General features: G+C 37.0%; 1 protein-coding gene across 3 annotated transcripts in view; it reads right to left on the reverse strand.

The window, feature by feature from the left end:
* Positions 1–179: 179 nt before the first annotated feature.
* The window catches only part of LOC117991692 (ADAMTS-like protein 4), a 95,253-nt gene continuing 82,535 nt past the window's right edge, over positions 180–12,897 (reverse strand). For 2 of the 3 annotated variants that reach the window (XM_069505287.1, XM_069505288.1), the window contains exons 8-17: positions 11,652–11,838; positions 9,291–9,451; positions 8,819–9,130; positions 8,340–8,564; positions 7,880–8,119; positions 7,421–7,568; positions 4,284–4,459; positions 3,501–3,672; positions 2,865–2,933; positions 180–2,402 (exon numbers count right to left, since the gene is read on the reverse strand). In XM_069505287.1, coding sequence (XP_069361388.1) covers positions 2,299–2,402; positions 2,865–2,933; positions 3,501–3,672; positions 4,284–4,459; positions 7,421–7,568; positions 7,880–8,119; positions 8,340–8,564; positions 8,819–9,130; positions 9,291–9,451; positions 11,652–11,838 — 1,794 coding nt within the window. In that variant the 3' untranslated portion in view covers positions 180–2,298. The remainder of the gene's footprint in view (positions 2,403–2,864; positions 2,934–3,500; positions 3,673–4,283; positions 4,460–7,420; positions 7,569–7,879; positions 8,120–8,339; positions 8,565–8,818; positions 9,131–9,290; positions 9,452–11,651; positions 11,839–12,897) is intronic. The other variant, XM_069505289.1, reaches the window with a different exon arrangement.

The raw sequence follows: 12,897 nt of genomic DNA on the forward strand, positions 1-12,897 counted from the left end.
GCCTCTGGATGGGACGATTAAGTAAGTAGTAAAAGGCCACTAAATACTACGACTAAATAGTAGTAGAGGATTTTTGTCCTCTGCGGACAATAAAATACTCAGTCATCTGCACAGGCTCTAATGCGAGTGACGTAAGAGGTAATGTTCTTGAAAAAGAAAATAAAACAATTTTTGTGTTTTATTATATTATAAACTCATTTTATTTGTTATCTATTTACATTATCAGTACAAAATATCTGGTGTATAATGGCTTTTTATTTATACAGGCTGTAATTAGAATGCTAGCAAAACTTAACGCTATTATTATAACCTAAAGTAGGTACAATCCAATACTAATAACCATTTGCCTTAGAGGTACTTGTAGTTTTAGTGATTTAATATTTTTCAAACCCGCAATGTACAGAGGGCAAATTCGGGTTTCAAGCCCCGCCTACGACACGGCATTGAGCCCGCGCCCTCTATCTATGCAACGTTCGTTGGCTTCTGGCGTCAGTCAGATGATTTTTGTTATATGCAATGTTGTACTACGTAGTAGTACTTGCAAATTCTTTGTATGCAATACATTGCGAACTTGTCAAATATATAGGTTTTTTTTTCAGTTTTTTGGTATTGTAATCATAAGTAGGTACTATGACCTGTCGTCGCTTTAGCTAGCGTTCTAATCACACCCTGTCTGTTATATATGTGTATTATAATTCATCAACTTCTGTATCATATTATTCATGTAAGAAAGCTCAACCCAGACTAAAGGACAATCATTTCGACAGCAATTACTAGCGGCTTTTTGATCTCGTGAGAGTTGTATCGAGCTGATTGTGCTTGGGCAGCTGGTAAGACACCATGTCATGACGACAGCGACGCTTGCGTAAAGGTAGACTTGCGTGGCTCACGGCTCTACGGTCGCAGCGAAGCAATGGACGCGGCACGGTTTTCAAGTCCGCTGCCGCTCCCAAGCCCCTTGAGTTAGAGACGTGCGCCAGCGCTATGTACCTATTTTCATAGTGTGTATTGTTGCGCCAACCGCGGCGCAAAGCGTACTTCAATCGCTTCGACCGTGACCCACGGAAGTCTACCTTAACTGTTCGCGGGAACTGCAGCATCTAGAGATTTATAATATTATAAGGAACTAAGTATATGAATCGTGTCACATTGTGAAGGATTCTCGTGCCTCCACAGTGTGACCGCATTTTTAATACAAGGCCTAACCCCAAAGTTTAAACTACAGTTGTAACGGAAATCACCTCCGATTGGCTGACACTATTATTTATAATTTTTATGAAATAGTTTTTACCTTCTACCGCACCGCAGTCCCGTCGTTGCCACGACCCGTGCAATTGGGTTGAAATATCGACAAATAAAAACATCTAATTAATCGTGGTATGTACCCGTTATCTACATTAAAATATGTTTTAACTTTACTTCAAGACTAAATAATTTTTAAATAAGTACATATCAAATATTGCGGAACCGCTCCAGGTGCGATACCCAGGGAGAAGAGGTTCAAATCCTGCCGTTTCCGCAATTTTTGATATGTATTAAAAGTTACTCTCACACTATGCCTACAGAATGCACAGATGTACCAATAATGCCATTATTTCAGCCGCAATCAAAACAATTGTGATTATTGCGTTGTGATAATCACAACTTTGTTGTTGACCGTGTTAGCCTCCCAGTTCCTTTAAATTAAAACTTATAGAATAGCTGATTTGGACCCGCTGCCGTCTTCTGTCTCTGTAGAGTGTAGTAGTATAGACCTTAAATTTACTTTTACCTTAGAAACATAAATTAAATATCACACCGAAACATATCGATTAATTTCAATGAACTGTGAAAAATAGCTTCTTAATACTTAATGTGTAATATTAATGTAATGTAATGTTATTTACTACGGCTATCTTGTATCGGCACGGACGTGTTAAAATACTAAAGATTATTCGAAAACTTTAATTGTTCGTCAAAGTATCTTTAAAATCGATATTATTATTGTAATAATTAATATTTCAGGTATAAATCCTAAAATTTACAGATCTGAACTCAAAGTTCAGTGTTCCGCATGTACTTAGGTAATTGCTTATTTGACTGTCGCGTTCGTGTTTTTTTGAATGGTACCTAATGATCTGTAAGGTGAAATTTATAATCTGCAAAAACATGTTATTTATTGTAAAAAATTAAAATTCTGAAAGTTAATAATTTTGAGTAAAGAGCCAAGAGTTTATATCTATAGCTTGCATTGAACGCAGAACTCTGTAAACAGAAGTCTCGACCGTTGAAAGTAGGATCGTCATCTTGGTTGATCCCTTATGGTACGTTGCATGAATCACAACAGTTTTGTATGTAATATTTATAATGACAAAGCCTCGCTTGAACGGCGAGAGCACAGTTCGGCAATTTGTCTTCACAGTCTGTAAAGAAAGAAAAAATTTAAAATAAATACCTATTTTTATTTCTTATTTGAGCTAATAAAATATAAAAACATGAAATGTTAAAAGAAGCCTTTTTAGTCTCGTATTCCTCAATTAGTTATATTATAGATATGTGGTTAGTTTTGTTAGTTAGTACATATTTTCCCTAATTTTCCTAAGTTAGTAGGTATCGACTATGGTTAGTAAGTGGCCACGTTGTGTTATAGAACTTTACCCGCATGGGGTCCATCCCCATTCGCGTAAAAGCCCGCCACAACCTCTTCCACTTCTCCCTGTCCTTACCCAGATACAACCAGTTCTTCTCTGCAGTTTGTATTATCTCGTCAGACCACCGTGCACCGTTTAAATGGCCTTCCAACATCCCTTTTGCCAATTGATTGCTTATTTGTCATCGAAAAGGTTATTTGTGTTATTACTTTTAATTACTGTGTTTTAAATTACCTTTTTTAATGCTAATTGTAGTAATACTTCTTTGAGTTGTTGGAGTTTCAGTGACAGCCTTTTGAGACTCTGAAACATGAATAGAATAGAATAGAATAGAATGTTTTTTTTATTCATGTAAACTTTTTAAAAGTGCTTATGAATAGTCAGGTAGTTGTTTTAACATTTCTAAAAAATATTACGGGAATTAATTTAAATGAAAGTTAAAAATAGTAGCGATAAATGTTTACGAGGAAGGATCAAGGAAAAATCTAAAATGTTAAAGATATAGGCTGATATTTAGTAGTTCTGGGCACATTGGGTATCATAGTATAACTTTAGATAGGTAGAGTAATGATGTCGCAAAATGAAGAGGCGCCAAGAACGTTAGTACTTATAAAGTTGGTTTCCCAAAAATACACAGAGTAGAACCTGATAAAACAGAGTAGAAGCGGTCGATACATGTCGAACTCCTTTTTACAGCCTACAATAGAGAGAAATGGCGTAAGATGTTGAGGGAAGAGAGGGAATGATATCTGGAGGGAGCCACGATCTTCAAAGCTGACGAATCAATGCTAGAAGAAAGGTTCTATAGACGTTTGCCAAGCGCATTGGACAAAATATGACGTGACTTCGATAAATGTGTATTTTTCTTACCTATCGCCAGCTGCGGTGGCAGTGTGGCCTCTGCACACTTGGGCTCGCAGGGTCGATGCGCGTGCGGTCGTGGCGAAGGACACTCAATATCACTTGCAGCTGCATTGTCGCCACGTGCGCATACTACTGTCCTTCGCTGGACACCGACTTCAAGGGTGCAATTGCCTGTACACTGTAACAACAGCCTACACTTGGGTACAAGAAAAACTTTCATGTTTCAGTACCGACAGATTTTATACCATTTATTTCATTTCTTGCTAATGTACGTAAATACGTATTGCTTAATCTTAAGTCAGAAGTTAGCAATATATGTCTAAAGCTCATAGGCTCAGACACGGGCTGAAAATTTTGTAAAGATGTACCTACTCGTGTTGTACCTATTCTTCTTCTTTACAATCCCTCCCATAGAGATAAGTGCGTCCCTGTCCACTTCTTATGTTTTCATTATTACTGTTACTAATTTTTGGTTCAAATAAAATTTTTATTTATCTGTCGCATAAATTAACCAACGTTAGTAAATTTTTAAGTGTGCTGCTACATGGCACGCCTGTATAGGTGATTTTTTTAATAACTAGTGACGATCCTATCTACCTTTAAAAATAAATCTATACCTATACTAACTAACTACCTAACCTAAACCTTTACCTATATTGTAAATGAATGCATACGATCAGAACTGACAACGAGCTAACCTTGAAGAGCTAACTATGTTTTATAGAACTAGGTTAAAATAGCATAATAACAAAGGTCTCGCTATCAGATTTATCTAAATTACCTACATACCTGACCCCATTCGCTGGTATACCAAATTGGAGGACATTCACCACCGCAGTTTCTCTCATGTTCAGGCTTTGGCTCCTTGCAAGCTGAGTCACGAAGATGTCTTCCAGTGCCACCAATACACAAAACTCCACGAATTTGTTTCCCTCCGCATGAAGACGTACATGGGGACCAGTCGCCTAAAATAAACAAAATCAAATTTATGACAGATGCAATTTAAATAAAAGAAATAATGAAAAAAGGGAATTACACGACCTTTGATAGAGATTTATTTTTATTTATTTATTTTATTTATTTTATATCTAATTAGAACGGCAGTGCCACTTACACTAACTAGATGATTAATAATAAATTTAAATACAAATAAAGGTACAAGAAAAAAGACATAAAATACAAAACGATAAAAGATCAAAGAATTTTGAATATGTACGCTGAGAACATTGAATGACATATTCATGCAATGCTCTCAGCGTACTTCAGTAACTCCCGAACCAGTATTATAGACCCATCATTAAATGGGTCCCATTGAGCATTATTGTCCAAAAGCGCGTTGAATGATGCTAATGAACGGGGTATAGGTGACATAGATCTAGCAACAGTGCGATGATGTGGGACCACGAAAAGTTTATTTTTTCGTGGACGAAGATTACTGTTGGATTCAGGGACACGTATGCGACACAGTTGGTTATGAAGTTCTGGAGCATTAACATCTCCTCGCAAAATTTGACACATAATTTTGAGTTGGTCGCAAATGCGTCTGACCTCCAGGGAGTTGAAACCTAAGCAACCTAACAGAAATTTGGTTGGGTATAGGAAAGAATAATATCCATAGCAACGTTTATACAGGTATCTTAGGAAGGCCTTTTGTACTTTTTCTAATATAAGCCCGTACTTTGCCTCGTACGGATGCCAGACACAGGTGCTTGTTTCGAGCTTGCTTCGGACTAAGGCGTAATATAGTAATCGTATTACCAAAGGACTATGGAACTCCCGAGAGTTGCGTAGTACAAATCCTAATCTTCGAAATGAGTCAGCTGCTACGGTGTTAATATGGTCATGGAAGGTCAATTTTTTATCAAAAATTACACCTAGGTCTTTTATGTTCTGTACTCTGGGAATAGGGATTCCATCCATTTTATATTCATGTATCAAAGGATACCGAACTTTACCAAAGGTCATAACTGAACATTTGTCACGATTGAACTCCATTTTGTTCGCTTTACTCCAGTGATATACAGCTGTAAGATCGCATTGCAACTTGAGACAATCTTCGATAGAAGTAATTTCGAATATAAGTTTTAGGTCATCTGCATATAGCAAGCATTTTGCATATTTTATAGATTCTGGAAGATCGTTTATCATGATTAGGAAGAATAGAGGTCCTAAGATAGAGCCCTGGCTTACACCGGATCGCGTATGATATGGTTTAGACTCATATATGCCATATCGAACGAATTGCTGACGGTCACGGAGGTAGTCTGATAATACATGTAGGAGCTGAGGAGAAAGACCAATAGCACTGAGTTTTTTTAGAAGAATATCGTTATTAACTCTATCAAAAGCTTTGCGGTAATCAAAATAAAGTGCATCTGCTTGATGGCCTCTATCTAGGCAGGACGATATGTATTCAGTAGCTGTTAATAAGTTGGAGTTGACAGACTTCTTAATCCTAAATCCATGCTGTTCGTCACATAGTAAATTACTGATTTGCCGGCTTATCTCTCTATGCACAATTCTTTCAAATACCTTGGCAGGCGTTGAGAGAATAGCTATGGGCCGAAATTCCTCTACGGACGTCGTACCGGTTTTTTTAGGTATTGGTGTAACTCGGGTCAGCTTCCATTGAGAAGGATATTGTCCAGTCTTTAAGATTAAATTAAGTACATGACAAAGAGGGAGACTAAGATATTTACTACACATTTTCAAAACATCAGCTGGTAAGTTATCTGGTCCAGTTGCGCAATTTACCTTCAGTTTATCAATGCCATATTTTATGTCCGTCACTGTAAACTTTGGGATGTGGCATATAGTACTATTTAGCTTGCCATCATTTAGACATGCCTCAACTACACGTAACTTTGGTACATCAGGAAGAAATACGTTTGCAAAGAAATTCGCAAAAGCTTCGGCCGCATCTACTCCTTTATGCATAGAACCATTAAATGTAACGTTAGGTTCAAATCCACCTTTAGACCGCAAGCTACTGATATAGTCCCAGAAACATAGAGGATTGGTTTTAATGCTTCTTTCAGCACGCCTTATATAATCATCATATGCTTCTGTGATACAAGCCTTCAAATTTGACCTAATTTCTGAAAACCTGGAGTAAGTTTCAACACATTTGGTTTTAATCCATCTTGTATGCAATTTTAATTTCAATTTTGTATCGCGTATAATACTACTTGTAAACCAAACTGGATAGCGTTTAATAGTACTTTTTTTTCTACTCTTTTTAGAGATGCACGAATCAAAAACATCATACATGATGTTATAGAAACAAGTTGTCGCTGACTGTACATCAGTTGCGCCCAAAAGACCATCCCAAGACACTGAAGACAATAGAGTTACAAGTTGCTCGTGGTCACATTTTCGGAAACTCCAATCTCTGGAGGAGCTTATATTACTAGGCTCCAATCGTTCAGAGTGTTTGGCTGCACGAGTATTAATTTTGATGTTAAGAGGAGGATGATATAAGTCAGGTGGAACCATTCCCTCCGTGATAAGATGTAAATTGATAACAACACTCAAAAATGAATAAAATTCCAATAACATAAATAAGATAAGAGTAGTGTTGTAGATAGGAGAGAAATGAACCATATAAAATTTGTCTCTCACATACTTATCACATTGTTATAATTTACAGAATTTTGTTTTTTTTTAGATTTAAGTTTATTAATAGTTTATTTGTTAACCATTGATATAAAATAAAATTATAATACTATAATATTTACAGAAATCATAATTTACACGATAAAAAATTAAAAAAGAATTAAGAAAATAATTTTATAAATAATAAATAAACTGTTAGTAAATTTTAGAACTCGATACGACGAGGAAGTTTAAAACTAGCTATGTCGCAAATTATAGATAAAATAGAATTAAGGATACTTAAATAAAAATTCAAGAAATAGTGAAATTACCTGTAAACCAATGTCCACTATGCGCGTCACAAGTCAATCTAGGAGAGCAAGTACGAGATTGTTCGGGAGAATTTCGAGGACACCCGGAAGGATCAGCACATCGAACTGCTCTGGTCTGTAAACCTCCCCCTACACACCAGCCTACACACTGCAAACATTTATTACTATCATATTACCTAAAAAGATAAATCTGATATTTCTAACTTCCAAAGCAACATAAAGTAGTTCGTAACACTATGTAAATATGGTAGTCGATTACATACTCGACGACAATCTCTCACGCTCCTTGAACTGCACCTCGTATCCTAAGCCTAGGAGTAAATTCTGTGACAGAAATCAAACGACGGTTGGAGATTTTTCACTTAGCTGACTGGCATATACATCCTATGATTTCTATATCACAAAGTTGTTGAGGCAAATATAAATAAGGAAACTTTTACACAACAATTTACTTCTTACCTCAGACCAATCAGTTTGAAGCCAGCCTCCAACTCCAGTATTGAAACTGTATTCAGGTCCTAACTCAGTATCTGACGAGTTCACAGCTATAGTATATACTGGCCCATCTCTAAAGGTGTCGGTCTGAAGTCGTGGTTTACTGCGTTCGACTTGTCTTATTCCTGGTGTAAGACCACAATCTGGTATTTTACACGTTTCTGTAGTAGTTGGTTTGGGTGCTGGACATTTTTGATCGCTAACCTACAAAAATTTTACCATTATAGTTGTAGTGCTAATGAGAGGTGTGTTGTGACGTCTATAGAATCTTTAGAATACACACTAAAAACTGTAGAGAAAAAGGATATAAAAAGGTAGATATAATTACCAAAGCAGAATTGCTCTACCTTTTGGTACTTATTTATAACGTAATGATAAGGTTACATCATAAACTCAGATTTAAAAGATATTAGACAAAACATACCTTCGTAATACCTCTAGAATGATCTTGTACACAGCCAACAATCCTAGTTCTGGTAGCAGGACCACACTGAGGACATGGAGACCAGGCAGCTGCCCGCCACCTAGGTGCACAAGGTCCTTGACCGCACCGACGTCTCTTTCCTGCAGGTGGTGAGCCTGAGCAATGTACTGATGATACTTCTCGATCTCCCATAGAATTTGCTTCAACACATCGATATTTACCTACCTATAGCAACAAAAGTGATGCCAAATGATGTTAACTATGTCAAATTCATATTTCATTAAAGTAACCTTATTTCACTTAAAGTATGGAACGCTTCTGGCTGCAGTTTTCCCCTCCAATTTTAATATGGGTGTCTTCAATAGTGATAAGGCATCTTCTAGGCAAGCGTGCTTTAATTGCAGCCACACGCTAGTCAAAAATTTGAAAAGTCCTTACGTAGACAACAAACCCATTGGTATAAATGAAATATTTCTTACTTGAATACCGCCACCACAACTTCTAGAGCACTGAGTATAGGATAATATCTTCCATATAAATTTCCTTTCACCAACAATGTTTTCTTCAAAACTATTTTCAATTGAAGAGTCCTTTCCCAAACCTGCTGAGTCTGGATGTCTGATACCAGATCTAGGGTATGCATCGAAACCATGATGTCGTCTGGTATGTTTAGGAAGAACTGTAGGTTCTTGTAAATTTGGATAAGTAACAGATTCCACATCAACTTGACCTGGTATAGATTCAGTGAAATACTCGTATCTTATGCTTGGATTTGGTTGCGTGTATAAAACCTAAAAAATGCGTTTACAAGTTATTGTACATAAAAAAGGAGAAACAAACATAATATATAGAAAATATGATTAATCAGAATAATGATGTGAATCATACCAACATTTTTGAAAACGTTACGGCAAACATTAGAGTTATAGATAAAGGGCATCAAATTCTTACCATAATATCTATAGGATATTGTATTGGTCCCAAAGCGAAGACTGAGTCAAGTCCAATATTTCTCGTGTATATGAACCTTGTACCAGCAGCTTCGTATGTACCAGGGGAGCTGACTGCGAATTCACCATTCATTATGTACGACCCATTGGATATCTTCAATGCTAAAAAACGTCAGGATTTATATACTTAAATCAACATCCATTCAAAACTTTTTCATAGACTCAGTACAATCTGTTTTTGTGTGTGTATTCGCTTATAACTTCTTAACATTAAATTAAGAGGATTTCAGTGCAGTTTTGGCATCGTGCACTAGAATATATTAATAAGAGTTAAGTATCTATGTGTATCAAATTCTCAATCAACATGGGCGAAGTCATAGACCACTTGTAGTTAGATACCATACCTATCAATAATATTAACGTCAGAAAAACGTACATGAATTTCCTATAAGTATACGTCAAATGACGTCATTTCGATGTTAATGAGACATGGTGCCAGCGCAATAGCAATTTGCAGGACTTATAATAGAAAACACTCACGATAGTTTAAACGCTAAAACAATGCGACAATGCTTTCTTGCGCCTTTTTCCATGGACAAAGCATTGAAAAACCCGCGGGAGAGATTTGTCGCACTGAATATGCGACTGTGGGACGCAGTATTCATGGCTTGTTAGCATTCCTCAAGTTTACATGGCTAGGAATTATTGTAGCGTATACCAGCCGGTATCTTATTCTTGACCCCAACCTTTAGCCTTGGTTCAAAGGGATCGAGTTAATAAAGGTTCCTATAATACATCCTACGATCGAAGTTATATTTACGAGTACAATCTGAGTAAACTGATGTTATACCAACTTCTTATTATTATACTTTTGTTGTTAAAATTATTATCATAGTAAGTACGTATAATGTCTCTTATCTGCGACAAATGACATGTGGTTTCTTACTTTCCTATTAACTCGTTTCCCTGAATAGAGTATAAAGCTTTTTGTGTGTCTAATACTGCATAAAACCATATTGCAACGCAAATAAATTTATTTTTAAAAAGCCCAGTATTCTTATATCCCTATTATATTCTCAAAGTCCTGAAAGCCTGTAGAAAATTATGAAGAAGTGTTTGATGAAATCCTACTACTATTACTACTACTACTAGTTTGTAACTAGCTGACACCGGCGACTGCGTCCGCGGATCTCGATGGAATTTCTCAAAATCCTTTCTTATGCTCACCGACGTTATAATATAAGGAGCTCCTGGGCAAAAGTTCATGCTTCTAGACTAACCGATTATCTGTCAGGGAATTTTTGGAATTATACTCAGTAGATATAGTTCTGTGTTACATTGTGTTTGTGTATGGTTAACCAGACCATCAAGTTAAACAGCGATGGATTCGCGACTATTTTTGTAGTAAAATGTATTAGTAGCATATTGATTGAAAACGCAAACATACTCGAAATATAATTCATACAATTGCCCAAATACTGAATAGAAGTTTAGAAGCTAATTGATTCCAAATAATGCGGAATTGACCGCAAGGCTACGGGATCTGTTGGTAATCACACAGAACAACGTAGGCGTCCCCATTGTTGCATTTAAGAATGATTTATGAGCAATCCGATGGGCAACGTTGATTGATAAGTGACTAACCTAACGTTCGCGGCCCATTTGGCTTCATCAAAGGACCATTGACTGTGAACAAATGGATGTCTAACGCGAATGTGAACTCTGTCACATAAGACTCATCCGTTTGAATAATGATACCTTCAACAGCACCAATTGAGCATTTTCAAGTAAGGCTTTTTGGAGAAAATCATTTTAGTAAAAAAATTACTCAATTAGGTACTTTACTGTAGTAGATAATAAGAAAATCACCCATGTCATTGGGGCCATTGTCTTCCCCTTATCTCACCTTTACTCTAATCCATCCTTTACTATTAGGACTGCTTGAAAAAATAAAATGCTAATAGGAACAATTATTTTGCTTTTTGCACTCATATTTTATGATTCTACATGTAACATTTGAATCAAAAATCTGAAAATTCCTGTTTCATTATTTATTTACAGTAAAATATAAAATATAAGAAGTAAGGATAAATGCAAAAGTGTGTTTTGTTTAATGGTTTGTAGTTTGTTGGTTTTTATATTTTGTTGGTTCGTCCTTCAATCACGCCGCAACGAAACTACAGATCGAAGTTATTTTTTGCATGGATACAGTTATAATAATATACTCTAAAATATAATAAACCCTAAATCCACGCGGACGAAGTCTGAGACGTTATTTGAAAATAAAGCCCACGCAGAAAAGTTTCTTTGATACCTAATAAATTGAAAAGGACCGGGCAACTAAAAAGACTGAGGAGCTCACCGATATAATTATCGCTCGACACGATTTCCGACACGTTGAGCCGACAGGCGCCCGTGGGTACCGTCGTAACGTAGGAGTAGCCGAGGGGCAGGCGCGGCCGTGCGAACAGGCCGGAGACCAGCCGTCTGCCGCAGCGCACGTCGCGGTCGCGACCCCCGGTCACTGCAAGCACGTCACGACCCACTACCTGCAGGTCAAATTCTTGTTAGGTATTTTTCAAGTTAGCCGTTGACTGAGATCTCACCTAATGGCAAGGACGATGCAGTCTAAGATAAGATGAATGCAGGCTAACTTGGAAAGGATATAGTAGCAGTAGTAATGAATAAAGAATAAATCCATCTCACTAATCCATTGCAACCCTCGTCCCGGAAAGCGCAGTGTTAGAAGACAGGATTCAGGCGCCGCAAAACCATAGTAATGTGGACAGTGGTGGAGCAGTTGATGTCTATCGGTTAACGGCAAAACGATGAGTCCGTTTCTATGGGGCAAAGATGACCCCTTAAAAGTTTAGTGTTCCGGTAAAAAAAAATGTGTTCAGTACAATAATACCATATTCCTTCCAAATAACCCCGCTTCCATAATGAACTATATCTTACTGGAAGATGAAATTGCAGTCATAGAATAAAACTTCCTTCTTTAAAAACCTCTTTAAAAATTTACTTCTGCCTAGTTTAACCTTTCGTGACAAGTTTACAGGCATTGGGATTAAAGCTTAAGGTGTATCCACACCTGCGCACGCGCACGAATCGTGCATGCAACGTGTACTTATCTGTGATTCCCAAAACTAACTTGTACAATATGCACGCGAACCGCTTGCAAAACCACTCGTGAAGACGTCCACATTGTATTCTTATGATGCGCCTTATGTGGATATGCGCATACGCAGGTGTAGATCTGCCTTTAGTGTTTAAATAAATAGAAATTTCCTTCACGTGTCAAAACAGAGGCGAGATATTTGTTGGAGCGTGAACATCAGGCGACAGCCAGTCGATGACAGACGAGGCACCGTGCAATTATAGTAATGGTTGGACATAGTTCAACGGGATGTCACCTGCGTTGTACAAATACGTCATTACTACAGATCAGAATGATTGCGTGACTGAAAGTATGTTCTAGTTTGTTAACCCTTGGCAGTTTTCTGTTATAATGCATAAATTTTAAGTTCTCACGCGCCATTTTAACTTTATGTGTCTAATTGTCATGTCAAAAGTACGATTTTAGTTCTTATTATAAGGTGAATCGTAAT

Source organism: Maniola hyperantus, chromosome 20, assembly GCF_902806685.2.
Source record: "Maniola hyperantus chromosome 20, iAphHyp1.2, whole genome shotgun sequence".
Classification (NCBI taxonomy): Eukaryota; Metazoa; Arthropoda; class Insecta; order Lepidoptera; family Nymphalidae; genus Maniola; species Maniola hyperantus.